The 26,147-nt window shown below is 49.0% G+C and overlaps 1 protein-coding gene across 1 annotated transcript in view; it reads left to right on the plus strand.

Moving 5' to 3' along the window:
* Positions 1–1,150: 1,150 nt before the first annotated feature.
* UPB1 (beta-ureidopropionase 1) overlaps positions 1,151–26,147 on the plus strand; it is a 30,715-nt gene continuing 5,718 nt past the window's right edge. The window contains exons 1-6 of the mRNA XM_004742454.2: positions 1,151–1,325; positions 7,745–7,916; positions 9,794–9,881; positions 17,647–17,741; positions 20,720–20,881; positions 22,890–23,059. Of these exons, the coding sequence (XP_004742511.1) occupies positions 1,222–1,325; positions 7,745–7,916; positions 9,794–9,881; positions 17,647–17,741; positions 20,720–20,881; positions 22,890–23,059 (791 nt within the window). The 5' untranslated portion in view covers positions 1,151–1,221. The remainder of the gene's footprint in view (positions 1,326–7,744; positions 7,917–9,793; positions 9,882–17,646; positions 17,742–20,719; positions 20,882–22,889; positions 23,060–26,147) is intronic.

A 26,147-nucleotide genomic window follows, 5' to 3' on the forward strand; every position in this document is an offset into this window, starting at 1 on the left:
ACTAAGCCATGGGGACACTTCCCCCCTCCCTCCATTTTATCTTACTTTTAAACAACCCTGCAAGGTAGCCGCTTTTCTATTTTACATATAAAGCAACAGGTCAGAGTGTCTGGGTAACTTCCCTGGAGTCACGAGGTTTGCAAGTTGCTTAACCAGGACTTGGGCTGACTGGTTTCTTCACCAGAGTTAAGCTGCTCCCTTCCGATTCCCAGTTGGGCTGAAAAGTGGATCTTTGTCTCCTCAGGGGGCAGCACTCTCTGGATCCGCGGGAACTGCGAGAGGGGCCTTGCGGGTCTAAAGCGCCCCCCTCCCTCCCCTGCGGGCACACCCACTGCAGACTGCAGAGCCGACAGGCGGGCCCACGGGTCCGGAGTGGGAGCCCCGCGCTGGGGCCCCAGCGTTTTGCCGTATTCACTCCACGCAAGCGCATGAGATCCCTTGACCCTTCGCTCAAGCTGGCCAGGCTCGGACCCCGAAGCCCCGGGTGGCCGCGTGCGGCCAGGGTCTTCCAGCCTGGCCCCAGGCGGGGTGGGGCAGCCCTAAGTGCTCACAAATACGGGGCACTGGAAAACGGTGGTGCAGTTACTGCCCTTGGGACACTGAAGCTCGTCCCGTACCTTCCTCCGCAGTCCCGTGCGGTGGGCCGGCCCGGTTGGCAGACCGGAGACCGAGGTCGGGGCGAGGAGAAGCCCTGCCCACTGGCGGCGGCGGCGGGAACCGGCCCCGCGAGGGTCCGACCGGCCGGGCCAGGCATTTACCTCAGACCGCGCCGCTGCCCGCCCCCGGAGGCCGCGCTCAGGGGCTCCCTCGCCGCCTCTCCGGATTCTCGGTCCCGCCAGACACCTCCGGCCAGGAACCGGACGGCGAGGGAGGAGGCAACAGAACGCATCTGGGGACCCGCAAAGGCCGCAAGCGGCAAAAAGCCGCAGCTCCTGCGTGCAGCAGAGGCGCGAGGGCTCGGGGCGGTCCCGCCGCTGGAAGGGGCGTGTCCTAGCGCGTGCGCAAAGAGGCGCGAAGGGCAAGGGGCGGTCCCACCCGCGAAGCCTGGGAAGGCGCGAGGAGGGGGCGTGCCTCACGTGAGCCCTCCAGAGGTCGAAGGTGAGGGGAGAGAGGAGAGCGCGTGCGTGGACCTGGTTGTCGGCTCCTCCTCTTTCTGGGGGCAAAGGGTAGGCAGTACTGGTCTGGACCTTAGCGCCTCGTCCGCGCTTGCAGACTCCAGCCATGGCGGGTCCTGAGTGGGAGTCGCTGGAGCACAGTTTGGAGAAGCACCTGCCTCCTGCAGACTTGCAGGAGGTGAAACGCGTTCTCTATGGCAAGGAAACCAGGTCTGGGGCCCAGAGGTTCGGGTGGGGAGACCTTGGGACCAGTGAGTGTGGGTCTGGGGAACCAGGGAGAGTGCTTCAGGATCTGAAGGGTTCTGACGGGGCGACGGAGATCTGAGTTGTTGAGCAGAAGCTTTAGGAGATCTAGTTGTGATGGCTCTGGGCCTCGGGGGTTGCATAACCCCCGAGTGACCTTTACAAGCCAGTTCTCCCCCTTGTTGCCCAGAACTCAGAAGGGAAAAGAACCTGGAAGGGAAAGGATGGGTTTTTACTCTCTGTCGTTTTCTCTGTGGCCATCCAGCTCTCTACCTACTTCCAGGGACCAGCTTCCTCCCCAGACGCAGGCCTATGCTTTGGGTGTCTGTCTGGGTCCGTGCCTCAGCCAGAGCACCTAGCAGGTCACCTGACTGTCCAGGCCCAGCCCCTACTTCCTGCAGTGACTAGGCCTCTGGCAGATCCTTGGAGGTAGAGGCTGGCTGAATCTGGTTGAGTAGGAACCTTACCCACTGGCAAGCCATAGGAATTAGTTACCACACTCAGTGCAAATGTTTTTCTGCTCTCAGTCAGTCGTGTGCATCACTAGGACTAGGTTAGTGCACTGCTGGAACTGGGTATACAAAGCTGGAAGACACTTTCACTCTTGGTTCTCTTTAGTCCATTTTTCTCCAAGCAACCCCGAAGATGTAAATCATATCTTCTTGCTCTTGTGCTTAAAATTCTGTGAAGGAGGAGCACCTGGGTGGCAGACTTGGTTAAGCATCTGCCTTTGGCTCTGGTCGCGATTCTGGGGTGCTGGGTTCCAGCCCCTGAGTTGTCAGGCTTCCTTGCCAAAAGGGAGCCTGCTTTTCCCTCTCCCTCTAACCCTCCCCAGTCACCCCTTGTGCATGCATGCATGCTCTCTCTCAACTAATGGATAGAATCTTTAAAACAAAACAAAACAAAAACTCCTCTGTGAAGGAGTCCCATGGCTCTTAGAGTGAAATCCAAACTCTGACCCCATGCAGCTTCTGACATCATCTTCCACTGCTTTGCCCACTGGTGGGCTCTCCCATTACCCACCCCCCCCCAAGCCAGACTGTGCACTTCCTGACCTTGTGGCAATGACATTGAGGCAGGAACCTGATCAACCTGAAACTCAAGGGTGGAACAGTGGTTGGAACAGTGGTTCCCAGCCACTGGCTGCACTGGAGTTACTGCAGGGAGGCCCGATCTCAGACCTAAGAGAACATAAAGTGAACTTGACCATCCACTAGCTCATTTAAACAGAGCTAGTGGATGATAAAGGCAGAACAACTGCCTTTGGGGGTAGGAGTGGTAGAGAACTCTGTTGAAAAGGGCTCTTCATACCCAAAGAGGGATACCTGGAAGTGGATGTCCTTTAAGTTTTCTCCAGTGAAATCATGCTGACCTACTACTTTCCACCATACCTGGAAGCCTCTTAGAGTTGAAGATGTCTTAAAGCAAGAGGGTCTCAGGATGGAAATAGCTTTTTTGTTTGTTTGTTTCTTTTAAGGATGAGGTGGACATGTTCTTCTGGGAACAAATGGAGAGAGTGTGTGGTATAAGGGGTAAAGCAGAGTCTTAGGAAAAGAGAAATAAGTTTCCAATATAGGTGACTGGCTGAGGCACATTCTAGAGACTGGGATAAGGACTGCCTTGCAAAAGGGACCTTGTGTGAGAGCATTTGGATTTCTCCAGAGTGGGTAGGAATTATAATGCGTGGTAAAATGAGAGCCAACACCCATTGGCTGGTGGTGACTGGGCCCCATCAAAGGGCTTGGCTTACAATAACTGTTCAGAAAAGGTTCTCTTCCACTCAGCGCTGAGGCCTTTCAGGCTTTACCTCTAGTGTATTAGCCAGTGTGCTTGCTCAGTCCCTGCAAGTGGGTGGGATTTGGCTATGCACAGGATTGTGAACTGAAGATGGAAAACCGTTAGTCATTTAAAAACTCTTTTCTCACTTAAACTCCTGCTCACTTCTTATACCCTGACTGACATGGCCACCTCTGTGAAGGAAGGGCTGGTGGAGCCTGAGTCCTCAGCCCCTCTTTGGGGCTCCTGACTGCTTTCCACACAAGACCACCTTCTCTCCCCGATTACTTGCTGTGCCAAACACAAAGAGATGCTTAGTAAATGTTTAAGTGTATGAGCTAAATGGGCTTTTGCCTGGGTCAGGCAGCTGAAATCCTCAAAATACATGGACTCTCAATTTTAAGACAGCCAGAACCAAGAAGCATTTATTCATTCAACATTTATTGCATGTTTATTTTTGTCCTGGGCACTCGGAGTACAAGGATGAGTAAGCCACGGTTTCCCCCCTGAAGGGGCTTTCTGCCTTTTCGTGGTTGTCGTACATGGTGAGAGAAGGATGCAAGGTGGGCTGGAGAGAGTGTACGTGAACAGGTGGGGGTGGGTCAGGAAGGCTTCCCAGGGGCACCATGCTGAGACTGCATCCTGAAGGAGATGGAGAAGTTGGTTTGGAGACAGGAAGGGCTCGGGTACTCCGGATCAAGGCCCAGACACCAGGGAGCATCTCATTCAAGGATTAGAATTAGGTGTAGAATGCTGTGGGGGGAGGGTAGGGGGAGGGAAAAGTAGCTGTCGTAGGCCCAGGGGTCCTATACACCATGCTAAGGCAGCGAGATCTGTCCTAATGGTGGTGGGAGTCTTTAAAGAATTTGAAAAGAGCAGGTGAAAGATGAGAAGGTCTGGGGTGCCTGGGTGGCTCAGTGAGTTAATGCCTCTGCCTTCAGCTCAGGTCATGATCCCAAGGTCCTGGGATCGAGCCCCACATTGGGCTCTCCGCTCTGTGGGGAGCCTGTTTCCCTCTCTCTCTGCCTGCCTCTCTGCCTACTTGTGATCTATCAAATAAATAAATAAATAAAATCTTAAAAAAAAAAAAAAAAAAACGAGAAGGTCTAAAGTAACAGAGTTACTTTAGGGGGAGAATACTTCCTTGCCTTTTCTAGTTTCTGGTGACTTCTGACATCCCTTAACTTGTGACAGCATCACCCCAATCTCTGCTTGTGTCTTCACATGGCCTTCTCTTCCCCCTGACTGTCCTCTGCACATCTCTTACAAGAATACTGGTCACTGGATTTAGGGCTTGCCTGTATAATCCAGGATGAAGTTATCTTGACGTCTTTAATTATATCTGCAAATGTCCTTTTTCCAAATTAGGTCTCATTCACAGGTTTTGCATATAGGATGTGGGTGTCTCGTCGGGGGCCACAGTTCAACCCACTACAGGGACTGTGCAGAGGTGGTCCTCACTGGGGGAGGCTGGTATTGGGATTGTCCTCATTCCAGGAGGAAGAGTGGGTGTGGAGTGGGAAAGGCCTGGGAAAGGATTCGGGAGAACCTGCTGTTAAAAAAAGGCCCAGGAAGTGAAGACTTTGCATGGTACTTCAAGAGGTGAGGAAGGAGGCATCAGGGACCTAGGGCAAGTATTAAAGACACCAAGCAGGATAGGGACAGAGTGTCAGGTAGTACAGGGAGGTCTAGAAGGATGAAGACAGGAGGTTGAGGCTCTCCCTTTGCTAAAGCCAACCAGAAGGCTGGTGGAAATTCAGAGTGGGGAGTGGGCCCCAGGGAACAGGCGGCAGAGGGAGGTGTGGGAGGTAAGGGCTTTGGAGAAGCTCCTTACTAAGGGGAGGTGAGGAATGCAAGTGAAGTAGCAAGAAGGACCTGTGTCCTTTTTTTTTCCTTCCGTTATTTATTTATGTAATGGGAAAGATTCAGATAGCTTTTTTTTTTCTATTTTGAGAGAGAGAGAGAGAGTGTGTACACATGAGCAGGGGGAGGGGCAGAGGGAGAGGGAGAAGTAGACTCCCCAAGGGCACAGAGCCCTAGGAGGCAGGGCTCAATCCCATGAGGCTGAGATCATTACCTGAGCGGAAGTCAGGAGTTTAGCCAACTGAGCCACCCACGTGACTCTCACGCCGCTTTAATGGTGGATGTGGTAGGTCTGGAGGAGACAGGGAGGAATGTCTGAGCATATTGTTAATAAGAAAGGCAAGTAGTAGAGCAGAATATACAGGACACCAGTGTAGTTTACACACATAGAGGAAAATATTAGAAAAATACCTACATTGTTAAGAGGGGTTGTCTCTGAGATTTGGGACTGGACCTGAGGGACGGGATGGGGAAGGGCACCCAGTTTTCATTTGACATCCTTTCCACTGTTTGGTTTTTTTTCCTCCCACAAACATGTGTTTCTTTAGTAGCAAAGCTCTAGTTTAATTATTCAAAACATTGATGGTAAAGAGCTATTAGAGAGGGAAGATGAAGTTGTAGAAGCTAGAGGTCGCAGAGGAGGCAGGAGTTGGGCTCCCTCGGGCGAGGCCTGCCTTGAACCTGGTGGGGGAGCTGGGCACCAGGGGAGGGACCCAGGACGGTATGTTGCAGCCAGAGCAGGAAGTGGTGGGCTTTCCTCCTTGACATTAGAGGTGAGGCCATGAGGGGCCTTAATATCAGGATAAGGGGCAGAAGGGCAGAAGGCCAATACAGGGATCAAGGGAGGGTTTCGGGCAGCATGGAGCCCTTCTGAGGTTATGGTTCATCTATTGGTCTCTGCCTCACCCCCCAGCGGAGCCATACTGGTCTATGTCCACCACATCCCTATGCCAAGCCTTTGGTGGGCACAACACTTGTTCACGGAATGGGGCTCGAGGGTTTCTTGGGTTCTCCCAAGACTAAATGGGCTAGGGCATGGTGACGGACTACTTGGATAACAGGAAGGTGGAGGTGACTAAACACCCTGAGGGTAGCTCACTCTGTGTGACTTGGAGTGGCCTGGCTTGTGCCACCTGAAGCCTAGGAGGATGAGTGTCCGCAGGGAGCTGGGTCAGGGAGGGATGGAGGCAGCACTCAGCGTAATGACAAAGCAGAGAGGCTGCACATCTCAGAATAATGGGGCTTATGGTGGTGGGAAGATGGGGAGAGCCAACAGCTATGGGTGTTGGATAAGAAAAGACGGCCAGAGGCTGAGGGACCTCTGTCATCCAGGTGACGGCTACAGGTGGGCTTGCAAGGATGAGACAAGATCTCTTCCATCTGCTCTCTTCCTGGGAGGAGACCAAGATGGAGGACAGGCTTGCCAAGATGTCTCTGAAAGGATGGTCCTGCTTCCCCTGCCCGAGGGCCTGAGGGGAAATGGACACACAGAGTCCTTCTCCTTTTTCTCCTGTCCTCCATGGTGACTTGTCCTGGGACTGAGGTCTGTAGCAGGGGAGCCCTCTGCTTAAAGGCAGGACTGTGTCTGAGGCAGTCAAGGCGAGGGGAGGTGCGGTGTGGGCACTGCTGCTATTTCTAACCTGCTGAAGTGAACGGAACCCTGACTATTTGAAAAGCAAGCTGATTGTCAGGGGCGGAACCCAACTTGGAGCTGTCAGGGCCGTCACATGGAAACCGCCTGGCAGGGGGTGGCGACAGGGGGCTTGGGCTGACAGGGCTGTGATTTTGAAAGAAACGTCTTTAAGAAAGTGATTTAAAGTAGGAGAGAAATATTATTATTAGATAATGGCTGTCAGGTTATTTTTTGATGTGTTCCCTGAGTATTTCATAACCATCTTGCCCCTAGATGGTAAGGCCTTCCTGGCCAGAGGCCATGTCCCGTGCACCTGCGGGTTTCACCTGAGCGCTGGGCATCCAACCAGCATCAGGAGGTGTTTGCCATTTGGCCAGTGGTCACTTAGGCAGAAGGTTTTATAAATAATCCATTTGCCTTTGTCAATAAACCATAAACCAGGATGAGTGCCTGCGTCTTTGGTCTGGATACCTGGGTCCCACCAGGCCCCCACCCCCCAGTATGGGGCATGGGACTGCCCCTGGTGGGAGCAGCCGCAGGACAGGGGTGGGGCTCACCGGAGACCTGTAACCCTTAGCAGCGAAGGGTCACAGGAACCCACCCCTACCATGCAATCAGTCCCAGCCCCTCCACTCAGCCATCTCCTAAACTCAGTTCTCAGCAGCGGCCCTGCCTTATCACAGCCTGTCCCACCCGCCAGGCTCAGGGAGCCCTCTGATTCTAGTCTACGCTTTTGGAAATCCATTGCCTCTCTTCTGTGCTGACTGCTGAGACTTAATCTCCACCCTGAGGTGAACAGCTCCGGAACATCAACCTCTTGACCCATCACCCTGCGGCCCCCACCTTCCTACTCCCCAGCTTTGCCAGGCCTGACTGGGACAGGCACCTCCCTGGTGAAGTCCACACTCAGTGTAGTGTCCCTTTTCCACCAGGCAGAGCCCTCCCCCTCCCAGCCCCTGCTGCAGCTTCCCACGAGTGGGCCATGGCACTGGGTTGCTCTGTGCACCTCCTTTCCAGACTGCCCCCCAGAGGTGATGGGTGGTGGGACATGGAGGGGAGGTTTCAATTCAGCCGACCTCATGCAAATAGTTTCCCACCTTTCCTGCCCATTTAGGAAGCTTGATCTGCCCAGCAGGGCTTTGGAAGCTGCCTCTGAAGGGGACTTTGAGCTGCAGGGATATGCCTTTGAGGCCGCGGAGGAGCAGCTGAGGCCGCCTCGGACTGTGCGTGTGGGACTCATTCAGAACAGAACTCCCCTGCCTGCAGATGCCCCCGTGGCAAGACAGGTGCAACCTCTTTTGACCATAAATACATAAACGGGGCTGTTGGCCCGCTGTGTGTTTTGAACACGTCCACAGTCCCTGGGTGGCCACTCACTATGGATCTGGAGGCATCACGAGTTGTCACCTAGATGCTTCTGCCCTGACTAACCCCCCTTCCCTGTAGCCCACATCTCTGGCTCCTCTTGATCGAGCCTCTCACTCCGCACTGCTGTTTCCACCTTCCCCTCTATGTCCCCTCCTGTGATACATCTGAAGTTCTGTTCATCCACTGGGAGGGCGCCTTTCGTCTGGCTCATGTTCTCTCTGGAACTTTGCCTCTTAGTCTTTTGCCAGAAGGGTACCTGCCAGTGCATACCGGTCAGGACCCATCTGTCCTTCCGGGATCCTGAGGGTGGGGACTCACCAAACCCAGATGTCTGTCAGCTGATGGTGCCTCGGGGTAGGAATATGAGACGCATTTCCTTATGACCTTATGGTTAATATAAATGTGATGGCATTCTGGGATGTCCCTAAAGAAATAGAGTGTCACAGACACAGGTGCCTTGTTGGCTGCGCTTCTTCCCAGCATTCCTCCAGCTGCTTAGCCTTCTAAGACTTGGTCTGCAGAGGTTTCCTGGGGATACAGCATGCCTCTGAACTCCTAGGGGTTCTTGAGAAAAGGTCAGTTGGATTTCAGGTCAGGTTCTGTATCATCTTTCACTTTGGTCCTTCTGCTTTTGTTGGATTAAAATATTCCTGGCTCAAGATCCCTTTTTGTCTCTGGATTAATTGACTGTGAATATGTTTCCTCAACCATCCCAGACTGTCAGGGGCAAGGGACAGTGTTCTCACCCCCCCCCCATAGCACCCAGGAGAACACTCCGCACACTGTCAGCACCTAACAGATCTCCACAGAGCTTCGGTGTGCAACCCTTGACAGGAATAACCCATCCAGGAAAGATTGGGTGGAGTGGGGAAGTATATTCCTGAAGGAGGTCATGTCTGGAAAATGGGATCCATTCACTCAATGACAAGAGACACCCAGGAATGGGGTGCCTGGGTGGCTCAGTGGTTTGGGCTGCTGTCTTCGGCTCGGGTCATGATCTCAGGGTCCTGGGATCGAGCCCTGCATCGGGCTCTCTGCTCAGCAGAGAGCCTGCTTCCTCCTCTCTCTCTGCCTGACTCTGCCTACTTGTGATCTCTGTCAAATAAATAAATAAAATCTTTAAAAAAAAAAAAAAGAGACACCCAGGAAAATGGAAGTGGCAGTCCAAGTCACGCCAGAAGCCATGAGGGCAGGATGGTAGACAGTGGACTATGTCCTGAGGCAAAAGGAGAAGTTAGCCCAGGGGATGACTAAGGTGTGCCCTGGGTGTGGGCACCTCTTGCAGTAAATAGCAGATAAGCTTCTTCTGCAGTCCTCTGAGCAGCCCCTTGGGGCAGATGGTGTTCTCCCCATTCTCCAGGTGGACAAACTGAGGCTCTGAAAGGCAGCGTCGAGTAAGTGGGACCTGAGAACCTCTGCACTTCCACCTTTTATTTGTTTGTTTATTTAGAGCATGGAGGGGGAGTGGGCAGAGGGAGAGAGAATCTCAAGCTGACTCCACCTAGTGCAGAGCCTGACACGGGGCTGGATCCCACAAATCTGAAATCACGACCAGAGCCAGAAACAAGAGTCAGATACAAATGACTGAATCACCCAGGCACCCTAGGCACTTCCACATTTTACTGCAGATTTTGGGATTGATGGGAGTAGGATATCAGAACACACACACACCCTCCTCATCCTCTTGCAGCTGCCTAGGTTGGGGGTAGTTTCACATCCCTGGGGAGGAGTTCTGAGACTGGTCTCAACCAACAGAAGAGAATAGATTCTAATCCTTGCTTTTTTGAATTGCCAGGTCACCGCCCTTCACAGACGCATTGAAGCCATTGTAGAGGTGGCCGCAGTGTGCGGGGTGAATATCATCTGTTTCCAGGAAGCCTGGAGTAAGTGTCTCCTGTGTGCTTTCTCTGCTACCTGCAGACAGTAGTGTGTAATCTTCGTGTCACCAAGAAGACTGCTCGATTTTTAAAAAATCTCTTCTCTCATCTGTAGAAAGATTCTTTAGTCAACAGCACTGGAAAGCCAGGAATCCTGGCCTCTGTGCACCCCAGTCTGTTATCTGGTCCTGCCGGTTCTTCTTCCCAAATTGTCCTGAACTCATTCCCTTGTTCCTGCCCACCATCGTACCACTGCCCTGGCCCAGAGCACCATCAGCTCTCACCTTGGCTTCTGTAATTGCTTCCAGTTGGTCTCCCTGCGCTGTCCACTTTGGCTCCTTCTAACGCACTCTTCATGCCTTCTAGAAAAGATCTTTGCAAATCTCAACTCTTGTACTGCTTAGTCTGTTGCTTCCCCCACCTCTGTGGCCTCACCTCGGTTGGGCTCTGCCCTGACCTCCCTGATCCTTCACACCCCTACAGCACCCTCCCTCTCCTCCCAGGCCGCTAAAACAGCTGCTCCCTCTGTCTGCCTGGCCTTCATCCCCCTTGCCCTCCCCTCCCCCCTTGCCTTTAGATCCTGTCCAACCTTGACACAGAAGCTCAGAGCCCACCTCCCTATCTAAAATTATCTCCCTGTAATGTACCCCTGGTACCATGTACCTTTATTTTATTTTTATCAAAGTTACACATGCTCATGGTTGGGAGTCAAATGGTCTACAAGGTCTGTTACCAAAAACTAGCTGTCCTCCTCCCCACAGGCAACCGCTTCTACTCTCAGCTGGTTCTTTGGGAATCTACCTTTGTGTTGCGGCTTCCTGATTTTTCAGTTTCGTACCATCTGTCAACTTCCCGCTATGGAAGACGACGGCATGAGTCCCTTGCCTCCTCTGCCCACTCTTTTCACACCTACCCTTCCTATCTTCCGTCCATTCTCTGCCAAGCCATTTTGCAAACTTAGATTTCTTTTCCTTAATCACCTTCTGTTTTCCCCAGAATTTGCTTTGTTTTCTGCACACTTACCCCAAATTCTACCCCAAACTTCCAGCTTCTTAAATCCTTTGGAGAGGTTTAGATATGTGAAGCTGTCTGCTGGTTTCATCTCCTTTTTCTTTTTAAGTTTTTATTTTAATTCCAGTTAGTGTTATGAACATACAGTGTTATGTTCATTTCAGGTGCAGGATATCGTGATTCAGCAGTTCCATACATCACCTGCTGCTCATCATGACAAATGTGCTTCTTAATCCCCATCACCTGTTTCCCCCACACTCTCTACCTGGTTCCATCTCCTTGAAGACTATGTCCCCAAAGCATTCTGACTACTCTAGTCTGAATTAGTTGCCCCCTCTGCTGGCTACATGGCTGTCTTCCTGGGATTTCCCTTCACTGTCCTGCTGGGGAGTTCCCTTATCTTGCTCTTGTGTTTCTCCTGTCCCACATCTTCCTCTTTCTTGCCTTTCTCCCTCTTTTGGGTTGACTATAGGTTTCTGAGGAAGAACACATAGGAGGTAACCTTTATGAGACTTTGCATCTCTGAAAATAGGTTCCTCCTACCTCTAGCTTAATAGTTTGGTTGGGTATCGAATTCTAGGTTAGAAATAATTTTCCTTTGGAAGTTTGAGCACATTAGTCCTTTGTCTTCTGGCTTTGGGTGTCGATGACTAGTCTAAAGACATTTTGACTGATGACCCATTGCATATGATAGGTTTATTTTTCTATAGAAGGTTGTAGGATTTTCTCCAATGTTTTGAAGTTTCGTAATGATATGCCATGGTGTGTATCTATTTTTTTTTCATTAAGTCAGCTAATTTTTTTATAAATATTTTTATTTATTTATTTGGCAGACAGAGATCACAAGTAGTCAGAGAGGCAGGCACAGAGAGGTAGGCAAAGAGAGGCACAGAGAGAGAGAGTGGGAAGCAGGCTCCCCACTGAGCAGAGAGCCTGATGTGGGGCTTGATCCCAGGACCCTGGGATCATGACCTGAGCCGAAAGGCAGAGGCTTAACCCACTGAGCCACCCAGGCGCCCCTAAGTCAGCAAATATTTATTAAGCATATGCTACATGCTGGTACCATCATAGGTATTTGACATACAGCAGCAAGCCAAAAGACACACACCTCTGCCCTTAGGGTGCTTCTTGTGGGGAATGGGGAGACAGTACATAATATGTGTACATCTATTTTCATCCATTATTCTAGGAACTCAGTGGCTTCTTCCAGGCTAGAAATCTGGGTCCTTCAGATTTACTGTTCATTAGTGATTTTCTCCCCTCTTTTTCCTTCCAACTCTTCCTGATACTCCTTCTATTAGGCTGTTAGAACCCTGGACTAGATCCCTAATTTTCTGAAGTATTTCCTCCTATTTTTCACCTTTGTCTTTTTGCTCAGTTTTCTGGTAGATTTTACCTTAATTTGCCATTTAGCCTTTTATTCAGTCTTTTGTTTCTGCTGTCATATTTTGAATTTACAAGAGTTCTTTTGGTCTGAAAGTTCCTGTTTTATGACACCCTGTTCTTATTGTATAATCGCAATACTTTATCTTGTCTCTGAAGATGTTAGGTAGCATTTTTTTTTTCCTCCTTGCATGTTTCCTACTTACTCCAAGTTGGTCTTTTCCCCCCAGCTGCTTATATTTTAAGAATTGGGGGTTAAAAAGCTGATTGAAAGCTCTGAGTTTGTGGGAAGAGCTCCTTCCCACTGAGCTTCATGAGAGGATGACTTGGTTTAGCTGTTTGTTAGCTAACCCTTCACAGTAGTGTCTTCGGGTCATCCTTTTCAGGCTGGTCAGAGTCTGTAGAGAAGATTATTCTTACCCCCTGCCAAGAAAAGAAGGAGGATAGGGGTCCAGTGTGCCAGTGTTTCTAGTTTTTTTTTTTTTTAAGGTTTTATTTATTTATTTGTCAGGGAGACAAAGAGGGTACAGGCAGGCAGAGTGGCAGGCAGAGGGAGAAGCAGGCTCCCCACAGAGCAAGGAGCCAGATGTGGGACTCGATCCCAGGATGCTGAGATCATGACCTAAGCTGAAGGCAGCCGCTTAACCGACTGAGCCACCCAGGCATTCCCGAATCTCTCTAGTTTTGACACTCTCCTCGTCTTTATCTATCCTGGCCAGAGGCCTTCTGTTTAAGCACTTCTAGAGAATGAGGCCCTAGTGTTCTCCTAGGGGTGGGAGGGACTCATGCCAGCCTTGTGTAGTGGAGGAGGGATCTGGGCTTCCGACTGCTCTTTTTTTCTTTTATAAGATTTTATTTATTTATTTGACAGGGAGAGTGAGTTCACAAGCAGGGAGAGTAGAAAGTAAGGGGAGAAGCAGGCTCCCTGCTGAGCAAGGAGCCTGGTGAGGAACTTGATCCCAGGACCCTGGGATCATGACCTGAGCCGAAGGCAGATGCTTAACCAACTAAGCCACCCAGCCAACCCCTGACTGCTTCTTAAGCAGACTTTTGACGAATTTTTGTTCGCCACCCCTCCCTACTTCCCCACCTTCAGAGCCTCATGGTACCTCTGACTCCGAAACTTTCCAAAGGTATGTGGTGGAGAGGAGGGTGTTCCCTGGCTTCCTCTACGGCTGGGAGCCAGAATTTTCTAGGTCCATCACAATACCTACCCTCATCTCCAGCTCTCTAACCTCCTGTGTTTTGTCGCTCTCGCCCTTATCTCAGTGCTTCATCCTCATGGGTTTGTACCTTTGCATAAAAATCCCTTTACTGTCATTTGGTGCGGTCGCAGAAAAGAGCAAAGGTATGCATCCAAAAAATCTGTACCCAGAAGTTCATCTCGTTTTCCATGTTCCTGGTTACCTTCACTCATTTGGGTGACACTTTTGATTTGTCTGCCTCTTCCATTAGACCATAAAACTCTGTGAGGCCATTGTCTGCGTGGTGTTAATTTTTCCCATTCTAATTATCACCACTGTTTTTAACATGAAAAATATTTAATCATGGTAAAATACATAAAACATAATATTCGTCACTTTAATCATTGGCAAGGGTACAATTCAGTGACATTAAACACATTCACAGAGTGTAACTGTCACCACTGTCTATACCCAAAACTTTTTCAACACCTCCAACAAAAACCCTGTACTCATTTAATAATATCCTTCCATCCCGCACCTCTGATAACCTCTGTTCTACGTTCTGTCTCTATGAATTTGATTACGCTAGGGACCTCACATAAGTGGAATCATATAGTATTTGTCCTTTTGTGACTGGCTTATTTCACTTTATTTTTTTTTTTAAGATTTTATTTATTTATTTGACAGAGCTCACAAGTAGTCGGAGAGGCAGGCAGAGAGAGAGAGAGAGGGAAGCAGGCTCCCTGCTGAGCAGAGAGCCCGATGCGGGACTCGATCCCAGGACCCTGAGATCATGACCTGAGCCGAAGGCAGCGGCTTAACCACTGAGCCAACCAGGCGCCCCTTATTTCACTTTAGAATGATGTTTTCAAGCTCCATTCATGTTGTGGCATGTGTCAGAATGCCCTTCCTGGGGCACCTGAGTGGCTCAGTCATTAAGAGGCTGCCTTCAGCTCAAGTCATGATCCCAGGGTCCTAGGATTGAGCCCTGCTTGGTGGGGAAGCCTGCTTCTCCCTCTCCCGCTCCCCCTGCTTCTGTTCTCTCTTTCATTGTGTCTCTCTCTGTCAAATAAATAAATTAAATCTTTTTAAAAATGTGCTCTTCTTGGGGTGCCGAGGTGGCTCAGTGGGGTAAAGCCTCTGCCTTCGGTTCAGGTCATGATCTCAAGGTCCTGGGATCGAGCCCTGCAGGGGCTTTCTGCTCAGTGGGGAGCCTGCTTCCCCCCCACCCCCGCCTGCCCCTCTTCCTACTTGTGATCTCTGTCAAATAAAAACATTTTTTTAAAAATCTTTAAAAAAAAAAAAAGCCCTCCTTTTTATGGCTGCATAATATTCCACTGTATGGCTAGACTACAGTTTGTTTATCCATTCCCCCATCCCTATTTTATCTTTTTCCAAAAGAAAAAAAAAAGACTATTTGTTTTAGAGAGAGAGAGCACACAAGGGGTAGGAGGGGTGGAGGGAGATAAAGAATCTCAAGCCAGCTCCTCACTGAGCAACAAGCCCAATATAGGGTGTGATCCCACAACCCTGAGATAGTGACCTGAGCCAAAAATCAAAGGTCAGACGCATGACTGACTGAGGCACGCAGGCTCAGTTTTATCTTTAAATGTTTTATCTTTAATGAACAGTCGCTGCTACTGAGAGACAAAATGTTTACTGGATGTTTTAACCAACTTCTTCACTTTCTTGGATCTGGACTCATCTGGACAAACTCCTACTCATCCATCAAGGCCTCGCACAGACACCCCCTTCTTTGGGGGACCCTGGGAACTACCCAGCATAGAACTGAGCACGGTGTGAAATCATGCAGCCACACGAGGTTATAATTCAGTTCCCCCCATCTAGGCTGGCAGCTCCTGAGGGCAGGGCCAGGCCTAAATTTAGAGCCGGACTCGCAGAGTGTTGGTTCAATAAATAAGGAGTCCTCGTCCCCTCTAATCTGAAAGCTGTAGTTGGACTTTGCAGCTAGCCTGCCCTCAACCTCCATTCCACATTCCTCTTTGGAAAGTTTATTTACAGAGGTTGTGTAAACAGGAAAAGAAGCCATTAAAATGGAAATGGAGAAATTTGGAGAGCTTAGCAACCTGCAATGAAGTCGGAAAGGGAGGTTTTATTCTCTGGGGGTGTTTCAGTCTCTCCTAATGTGCTGAAAGCAGAGAATAAATGGTCATTAAGGATCTTTTTTGTCAGTAACAGCTTTTTTGTTGGCTTCCTTAAAATAGTTTATCCCTCTTTGCTGAAGGCAAGCCTGGGGAGTCTTGAGTCTGAGCCCGAGACCCCTGGGGCTATTGCTGGCAAGAGCCCAGGGGGCCAAGATGGTGATGGTGCCATTGGTAGCCTCTTCAGGCTGGCAATATCCTAGGACCAGCCATCCTACGACTGAAAGGAATTGGAAGACTGATGCTTCTTTCTCTTCCTTCTCTGTGAAATGAGTGTCTCCCCTACTTCACAAGGATATGGGGACCAGCTGCCTATCCTGGGCCCATGGCCCACTTTTGGGAAAGGTTGACTGTAATTAGTCCCCCCAAACAGGCCATCCACCCTGTGCCATGACCACTGAAGGCACTTGCCGTTCACATCATACTGCTTCCTGAATATCCTCCCTGCAGGTTAGTCCATTCAGAGCGATGGGAACTATAGCGAGCATCTGGAAACTTCGATTAGGCTAATCTCCCTGGGGGGGAAATAAACGGATTTGGGTTATTGGAAGAAGGAAGGTCTAAAGAGAGTACGGAATCAGTCCAAGTAAAGAATTCAGTGCTCCAAAGCAAGAAGACAAAGACAAGCAGCACATTGGGAAACGGGCGAAGGTAATTATGCACAAGACTGCCTGGAGGATGAACCCAGAAAGGCCAGTGACCATGAGGCAAGGTGCTCCCCTACAGATGATAAGGGAAGTGCCTACTTAGTTATGGTGCTCTCCCAGTTCACACCATCAGACTGGCAGATGCTAAAGAGTGTGGCTGAGGCTGGGGAACGATAGAACTCAGGTGGCCAGAAATCCCTGTACCCACCCCATCCATGGCAGCCGCCAGCCTTTCCTACAAAGGCGAGCATCATTTTCAACCCAGTATGTGTAGCATTCTGTGAACGATTACTACATACGTCGGTACCTGCTGCTTGAAAAATAAAAAGCACACAAAAATCAGTTTATGAATTTAATGAAATTTCTTATTTAATTAGCCCCCCTATGGCACCTAGTCACACATTTATCCTTGGGGAACATTCAGTCCATCTGGGAATCTGGTGGTTCCCAGATTTCTTATGGGAGTTCATTAAGTGAGTGGCTTTTCTTGTTCCTGAAGAAGCCTCTCTATGCCCATGAGGAGGAACATTCTATGGTGACGTGCCCAGGGTCACCTGTGCCATCCTCAGTGGCCCTCAGACTTTCCCCAGGGAGTCTTGGCTGTGGTCCTACCAACCCACAGACTAGCCAGCAGTTTGGGATCTAGAGTAAAATATACCTAAGATCAACTCTACCATTTTAGTCATTTTTGTTCATTTCAGTGGCGCTGACCATATTCACACTGTTGTACAACCCTCGTGTCGTCCATCTCCAGAATTTTTTCCTCTTCCCATGCTGAAACTCTGTCCTCCCCAACCCAGCCCCTGGCAACTACCATTCTAATTTCTGTCTCTATGAATCTGGCTATCCTAAGTACCCCCTATCAGTAGAATCCTATAGCATTTGTCCTTTTATGACTAATGTTTCACTTAGCGTAATGTCTTTGAGCCTCACCCATATTATAGCATGTGTCAGAAGTTCCTGCTTTTTCAGGCTGAATAACATTCCATTGTATGGATACAAACCACATTTGGTTTATCCATTCATCCACCAATGGACACTTGTGTTACTTCCATCTTTCAGCTCTTGTGAATAGTGCTGCTATGAAATGATTATGCACATATCTGTTCAAGTCCCTGAATGGTTTGTTGTTGTTTTTTTTTCCTCTCAATTCAATTGTTTTTAAGCCTGGAGTAAAGAAATTTGGCCCAGCCCTTTGTTTTGCTATGAAGCCTAGAAGGTTAGGGTCTGCCTGCCACCCACATTGAGGGACACAGATCTTGGAAACCAGGCTGAGACCCTCAGGAGCCTTGTTATCTTGTGGAGACCCTCAGCTGCTGGCTGAGGAGCGCCCCCTCAGAGGCCATGAGCACTGAATGTGATTCTGACTTTCTCCTTTTCGTAGCTATGCCCTTTGCCTTCTGCACGAGAGAGAGGCTTCCTTGGACAGAATTTGCAGAGTCGGCAGAGGATGGACCCACCACGAGATTCTGTCAGAAGGTAGGACATTAACTGCTCTGTTCTGACAGCAGCTGCCAAACACCTCAGGTCACAGAGCACGACCACAGCTGCTGGGTGTGGCCCTTCACGGAAAATGCACCCATTTGGTGGTGGTTTCGCAGGATGAGATTAGATAAGACTGTTGCTGCCCTTTTTTTAGTGTCCTTTCACTTAAAATCGGGGGATTTCAGAGCCAAGAGGGCCCTTCCTGGCATTTTCGGGTGAAGGAGCTGCAGCCCAGGGAGGGGTGATCTCCCGTGGTTGGTTCTGCATTTGGCAAGCTGCAGAGGTGGCCCTCAGGGACCAGGGATGAGGTCGATTCCTTGTCCAGACCTCCGCTGCTTCCCATACTGTTTGCCTGCATTACGTAAGCTTCTCTGTGTGGCCTGTCTCATCAGTACAGAGATCAGTCTTCATTTTTCTTTGTGAAAACCTTATGATGTTGTATGACCCCACTGAGATGAAACGTCCAGAGTAGGCAAATGAATAGAGGCAGAAAGACATGGTTGCTAGGGGCTGGGCCGGGAGAGGGACAGGGAGTGACTGCTAATGGGTATGGGGTTTCCATTTGGGGATGATGAAAATGTTCTAAAATTAGATTGTGGTGGTGGTTGCACAACTCCGTGGATGTCCTGAAAGCCACCCGATAGCACACTTATTTTTTTCCCCTCCTCACGCATCAGCAGTGACCTGAACAGCATACTTTAAAAGGATGAATTTTGGGGTGCCTGGGTGGCTCAATGGGTTAAAGCCTCTGCCTTCGGCTCAGGTCATGATCCCGGGGTCCTGGGATTGAGCCCCATGTCAGGCTGTCTGCTCGGCGGGGAGACTGCTTCCCCCTCTCTTTCTACCTGCCTCTCTGCCTACTTGTGATCTCTGTCTGTCAAATAAATAAACAAAATCTTAAAAAAATAAAAATACAAGGAAAAGGATGAATTTTATACCATGTGAATTATGTCCTTACGAAGCAGTTCTTACACACACAAACTCATCCATACCAATAAAGAGGTTATGATCAATAACTTCTCCTTGTTCTTTTTTTTTTTCTTTTCTTTTTTTAAGATTTTATTTATTTATTTGACAGGAAGAGGCGGGGGGGAGCAGTCTCCCCGCTGAGCAGAGAGCCTGAGGGGAACTTGATCCCAGGACCCTGAGATCATGACCTGAGCCGAAGGCAGAGGCTTAACCCACTGAGCCACCCAGGTGCCCCCTATAACTTATCCTTATTCTTAACAAAGCATTTTTGTTTTTGTTTTTTACTTCTCCACGTCCCATTTCAGATTTTATACGTATTTTTAGGTGATTTTTTTTTAGCAGAACTGTAATCATAGTGATTCTATCAAAACTGAGTCATGATTCCAAACATCAGTGTTTTCACTCTATCAGAAAAAATCTGTCATCTACCAGATTGTGGATTCTGTGCTGTGGATTAAAGAGAGGGGACTGGTTTAAGTGGTGAAGGTAGATGACACACTGGAACCAGGGCTAGAAGAAGAGAAAAGGGGGAGTAGGGATGAGAACTGGTGCAGGAAGACACCTGTCTGCATCAACAGGGGACCAGGACTCATGGATGCCCTTTCATGGCTTGGAGCGTCACCTTCTACCTTGTGCCTTTCTCCATCATTAAGGCCAGAGATGGTGACAGGCTGGTTAGAGGTGAGGACAGACGACCCTCTGGGGCTGCTCAGCCTGATTTTCACCAGGTCCTTAATGTTCTTATTTGAGAGAAAAGAAATTCACCATCAAAGAGTGTGGTTTGGCTTGGTTGTTATAATGAAAAGTATGATAAATATTATTAGTTTTTTAAATAGTGGTAAACAGCACATACAATTTACCATCTCAGCCATTTATAAGTATATTGTTCAGGGTGTTAATTACATTCACATTGTTAGAAAACAGATCTCCAGAACTTTTTCCATCTTGTAACTCTGAAACTCTGTACCCATTAAACAACCCTCTGTTCACCCCCAGCTATTGGCAACCATATCCTACTTCCTGTCTCTATGAATTTGGCTACTTTAGATCCCTCACATAAATGGACTCATTCAGTATTTGTCTTTTTGTGTCTGGCTTATTTCGTGTAACATAAGGCCTTCAAGGCTTATCTGTATCATGTTAATCACATGTCATCCATGTGATGACAAACTTTCCTTCCTCTTTAAAGCTGAATAATATTCCATTGTATGGATATACCACATTTAAAAAAGATTTTCCTTTTGTTTATTTTTTTAAAGATTTTTATTTATTTATTTGACACACATGGAGAAAGAGAGAGGGAGGGAAAGCACAAGCAGGTGGAGCAGCAGGGGAAAAGGGGGAAGCAGGCTACCCACGGAGCAGGGAGCCCAATGTGGGGCTCAATCCCCTGCAACCACAGCTTGAGCCAAAGGCAGACGCTTAACCCACTGAGCCACCCAGGTACCCCTCCTTCTAGTTTTTTCAAAGATTTTAAGTAATCTCTGCACCCAACATGTGCAGAGACCCCAAGATCAAGAGTCCCCTGCTCTACCAGCTGAGCCAGCCAGGCACCCCAGATATACCACATTTTATTTATCCATTTATCCATCTACAGATTTGTGGGTTACTTCTACTCTTTGGCTCTTATGGAGAGGACTGTGGTGATCATTGGTGTGCAGATACTTCTCCAAGATACTCTTTCAGATATATACCCAGAAGCGGGACTTCTAGATTGTATGGTAGTTGTATTTTTAATTTTTGAGAAACTGCCATACTACTTTCCACAGCCACTGCACCATTTGACATTTCCACCAAGGACCCAAGGACAGCAGTTATTTTTACTTAGCTCAGCTTGGGCCTCAGGACAACGCTGGCATTCAGTCTTCCAAAGAAAAAACATAGATGATCCATATCACTGAACCAAGTCGAATTATTTAGTAGGATCATCTAATTCTTCAATTTAAAAAAATGATGACATTCCACTTAAAACAATGACTCTGCAGCATTTCTTGTCTTTCCAGCTGGCAAAGAAGCATGACATGGTGGTGGTATCTCCCATCCTGGAACGAGACAGAGAGCACGGGGACGTTTTGTGGAACACAGCTGTGGTGATCTCCAATTCTGGAGCAGTCCTGGGAAAGACCAGGAAAAACCACATCCCCAGAGTGGGCGACTTCAATGAGGTGAGCTGGCCCAAAGAAAGCCCGCTCAGCTTACTGGTTGTTCTGTCTGCACCTGCCTGCAGATCATTCTGGGAGGGAAATCCTGTGTTGGGTCACTCCCAGGTGAGTCCCAGACACCAAGCACAGAGGCAGATTTCTTTTTTTTTCTTTTTTCTTTTTTAAAAAACTTTATTTGTCAGAGAGAGAGAGAGTACAAGCAGCAGGCAGAGGGAAAAGCAGCTCCCTGCTGAGCAAGGAGCCTGATGCGGGACTCGATCCCAGGACCCTGAGATCATGACCCAAGCCGAAGGCACATGCCCCGCCAACTGAGCCACCCAGGCATCCCTCTTTTTTTTTTTTTTTTTTTAAGATTTTATTTATTTATTTGAGAGTGAGAGAGTGAGAGCGAGCAAGAGAGAGAACACAAGCAGGAAGGGGGTGGGGCAGAGGTAGAAGGAGAAGCAGGCTCCCTGCTGAGCAGGAAGCTCCATGTGGGGTTCGATCTCAGGACCCTGGGATCATGACCTGAGGTGAAGGCAGATGCTTATCTGACTGAGCCACCCAAGTGCCCCTGGATATATATTTTTTTAATATAATCTGACTTCATTTTCTGAAATCCTGAGGTAAGTGATATATAGATTAAAACCAAAATAAATTGTGCACACACATGAAATGATTCCTACAGCCCCTTTCAGGCTCTGAGCTCCTCCTCTGGGAAGTGGAATCCTTGTTTGTAAGTCACATGAGGTCTTAGCCATGTCATTATGCCGGGCAGCAGGACGTAAATGGGCGTGCTTGTGCACATGGGTATTAGGTAAAGCTCTGTGCCCGTGATGAAGGTGTAAGTCAGGAGAGCTATTCTGATTAGTTAATGGCAATGCATGGGTGGATTGGATGACTCCACCTAATACGTAAGATATGAAACCTGAACTTGATCTGCAGTAAATACAGTTGTTCAGAATGTGATATACCCTGTCCTTTGCTGCCCTCCCTGATTATGGGGGTTCCAACCACACTCCCAGACTGCTCAGAAGGACAAGGAAGGATCTACAGAGCTGGATGATGTTCCCTGGGGAGAAAAAAAAAAACCCTGGTGTCTCTCAGTGATAGCTGGAGGTAGGGATGGGGATGGGAAGATGTGCTTGTCACCTGTTTACCCTAGGATTAATCTTTAGCTCCCAGCAGATAGTGAAGGGCTTGTCTCAACACACCAGGATCTATTCTAGTGTCCACCACATGTACACATCCTGGTTGCTACCTGACCCTAACACATTTTGAAATTAATGGGAGGAGGCAGAATGTTCTGGGAGCAGATCTCTTTGGGACCCCCAATGAGCCCTCCGGCCCCTCCACAGGGCCATCCTCGAACATGTCCCAGGGCCAGCACCCCAAGGGGCCAGGCAGAGAGGCAGACATGGTATAACATCCCTAGTCCCGGCCAGGATGCCAGGAATCTCTGTGGAGAACACTTTCAGACTGTGAGCTCTAGTCTCAGATTGACCTACATGAGCTGGACGGGTCACATGGCCATTGAGGCCGTGGTGGTGTTCTCCCCCAAAGGGCGGGGCTCGCTCTGGATGAGTTTCCAGTCCCTTCCACTCTGACATTCTTCAGATGAACATGTGGTTGGTGAAGACATCCACTAACTCATGTTAACACTGACCAGACCTTAACCATTAGTTGTACCATGACTGAAAAACTAGCCAAAGTTCATCCTGAAAATACTGTGGGAAGTTGCTTTGGGGATTTTTTGGACACGCCACCAAAGAAATTGTGGGAAAAATCTTAAGCCGTGGTGATTTCCCAATTGTCTGTGGTTACTGTGTCTGGTTTCTTCAGTTTTTCTTTTTACTTTCTTTTCTTTTTTATTTTTTTTTTTTTGTTAAGTGTATTAAAATTTCGGAACTTGATTTACAGCCAAGATTGTGACTTTTGGAGTCCTGGCAGTATTTTCTTTTTTTCTGTCAGGTCTAAGGAAGGAGAAATTGTAAGGCTAAGAGGCTTTCACACACGGCCCTTTGTTTTTCAGTCCACTTACTACATGGAGGGAAACCTGGGACACCCCGTGTTCCAGACTCCATTCGGGAGGACTGCAGTGAACATCTGCTACGGGCGGCACCATCCTCTCAACTGGCTCATGTACAGCCTCAACGGGGCTGAGATCATCTTCAACCCCTCAGCCACCGTCGGCGCGCTCAGGTCCGTCAGCAAGCAGGATCGGGGAGGGTTCTTGGGACCTAGCCCTCTTGGGGCTCATGGCCCCGCAGCAGGGTTCCGAGCTGGGTGTGGTAGATGTGGCAGGCAGAGGTGGATGTGGCAGGCAGGAAAATCACCAGGTCGTCTAACAAATCTTGAGCCATGCGATTGTAAAGTACCCAGAGCTTAGAAGGTGCCTGGCCAGCATTAGCACCCGCTTCCCTGTCATGGCAGCCACTATGCCCTTGGACAGGGGGCCTGGGGATTCCTAAGCCTCTTGTCTGTGACATGCAGCCCATGGAGGGCAGACACCTGGATGAGGGAAGGAGCCAATGAGAGCATCAAAGCTGAGAGGGGACTTAAGAGATCAGCCAAGTGGCCCTGAAATTTGTTTTTAACTAGCAGACTGTTTTCTTATAACACTCTTATAATGTGTTTAGGCATTAGCCTTGTCGTGAAACAGATGAATCTATTCTGAGGAAGGCAGTAGGGGGGAGGGCTGGCAGTCCCTGGGCTCCTGCGCAAGACCCCTGGGGCCCTTCATTTAATAATGGTGGGTGAGCTAAGATGACCCAGCATGAGTGCACTTCCGCGATTTCTTTCTTCCCCAACGGCTGAGTATTTGGGTGGTTTCCAGTTTTGCATCATTAACAAGTACCAGAGCTCTAGGAATTTATGTGCAAATATCTTTCTCCCCAACTCACTTCCTCCAAAGCAGGATTCCTGGTTGAGGAGGTGCTGGCTCTCACCCTTGTTGTCCTGGTTGCCAGTGCCCTAGCAGTGGGATGCTGGTGGAGTGCAGTGGGAGAGGGCCCCTGGTCCCTCTGTAGGGAGCAGCTGGGACAGTTCTGGTGGGCAGCTTTGGGTTTCCTGCCGGCCTACACCTGTCACTCTTTGATTAAATTCCCGTCAAATTTCTTCTGAAGGTCAGAATGTGACATTTACCTTTTCTTTTAAGCACGCTGCCCTCTTCTTGAGCGACGTCCCCACCACATTCTTATTTGAACAGTGGGTCCCTCAGTGGGCCAGAACACAAACCTAGTGGGCTGCCTCAGGTCAGCGGCCCCCTCTGTGCACCTGAAGTTTTTGTCTGTGTCCAGGAGGGGCACTGTTGGGCAGAAGGGGAAAAAATCCCACCTTCTATACCCCTGAAGAAACTTCCTGGGGCCTCACAGCAGCTTGGTTACCATGACAGAGTCCAAAGGCAGTTGTGACGTAGGGTCATGACTGGTCACCCTGCATCCGGACGTGGACAGAACCTCTCCCTGGGCCAGCCCTCTGGAGCAGCCTCCTGCTGTTGGCCACGCATAAGACATTCAGCAAGCGCCATCTACCTGCAAGGGTCCCCCCGGGGAACTTGAAGCCGATGCACTAAGCATCTCTGCCCCGAACCAGCTCTTGAGCCAGGGCAGGCAAAGCGGTAGACTCAGACTCCAGACGGCTGCCTCCCTGACCTTAGTCTGTCAGGCTTTTATTAGCCCCAATTAAGCAAACAAAGCACCCCAGTGTAATCTGCACATAACTGCATCTTCAGCAGCCAGTTAGGCTTATTAAAAATTATTGATTTTCCTTCCTCAACCAACAATCACCCAACTCGTGCCTTTCAAGGGTGCAGTGAGGCCGGCAATTAAGACGATAACAGGTCCTTTGGAAAGTAGGATGTTTCATGAGCTCCCAAAATGTTCACACCCTTTAACCGGATAATTACACTCCTAAAACTTTACCTGATAGAGGAGGAAAAGGCTATATGCATGAAGATGTTTCTGGCTGCTTTGTTTATAATAATAAAAGAGCTTAAGGCGAGAAAAATGTCAGGGTTAGGTAAATTTCAGCTTGTCTCTTCCATGTTAGTTAGGGCAGAGCTACTAAAAAGTCATTACGAAGATAATGCAGCTTCATGACAAAAGCCTGTGAGCAAAGGAAGATGTTTCCAGGCTGTGGTCAGAGCTCTGTAAACATCTTTTTTTTTTTTTTTTTTAAAGATTTTATTTATTTATTTGTAAGAGAGAGAGATAGTGAGAGCAAGCACAGGCAGACAGAGTGGAAGGCAGAGTCAGAGGGAGAAGCAGGCTCCCTGCGGAGCAAGGAACCCGATGTGGGACTCGATCCCAGGACGCTGGGATCATGACCTGAGCCGAAGGCAGCTGCTTAACCAACTGAGCCACCCAGGCGTCCCTGTAAACATCTTTTTGCTGAGGATGGATGTGGAGTGTGGAAACATTACAACAGATGGTTTGTTAGGATGGTGGGATTCTAGGTGATTTTCCTAAAATGATAAATGATTATTTACAGAATTGATAGTGAGTGTTTTTCAGCACAAGGCTAGGCAAATACCCACCAGCCATACACAGGCAGTGGCTTCTGGAACCATCCATCCCTTCTCCCGTGTGTCCTGTCCCCCCGACTCCCACATGCTCTGTGGGTTGGTGGGGTGTCCCTACTCATTTTGGGAGTCCCACAGTTGTAAGCACACAACAGACTTGAAGTGCATTTCAATGGACTGAGTTGTCCTGACGGTGCCATGCAGCCCATGGGGTTGAAGATTTCGGCCACCTACATGCATGAACGGAAGAGCCATAGTTCCATCCCTTTGATAGGTGTCTCCTTCCCACTGTGATTATTTTTAGGGGTTAGTGTAACCACACTGGGAATAGGGGAGGTGTCCTCTTGCCCCCAGTGTGCTCGCCATGACTCCTGCACATGCTGGGCCCTCACGAACCTCAGGTTCCTTTCCCTTGTTTGTTTGGAGAGCCTGAGTTTTATTTGCCAGCTGTGGGTTTGAGTCCTACGCAGCGTACCCTCCCAGGAGAATTGCAAGAAAGCTGTCTATTTAATTCCTGAAAATGTCATTTTATGGGTGTGTTTCTATAAAAATCCTTTCTTAAAAGTTTTGTCAGCTTGGCTTAGCAGCTGGGGGATAAAAGCAGCAAAATGAGTCCCCTCAATCAAGCCTGTGATTTTTTTTTTTTCCAGACTTGTGAATCCTCCTGAGAATTAGGCTTGTCAAGCACCCACTCCCTCCACCTACTCCCAGTTTAAACCAGGTGCACACTGACAGGAAGAAAGATGCCAGGGCATTTTGCTTTCAGTC

This window comes from Mustela putorius, unplaced genomic scaffold (genome assembly GCF_011764305.1).
Source record: "Mustela putorius furo isolate JIRA1106 unplaced genomic scaffold, ASM1176430v1.1 tig00003858_pilon_pilon_pilon, whole genome shotgun sequence".
NCBI classification, from domain to species: domain Eukaryota; kingdom Metazoa; phylum Chordata; class Mammalia; order Carnivora; family Mustelidae; genus Mustela; species Mustela putorius.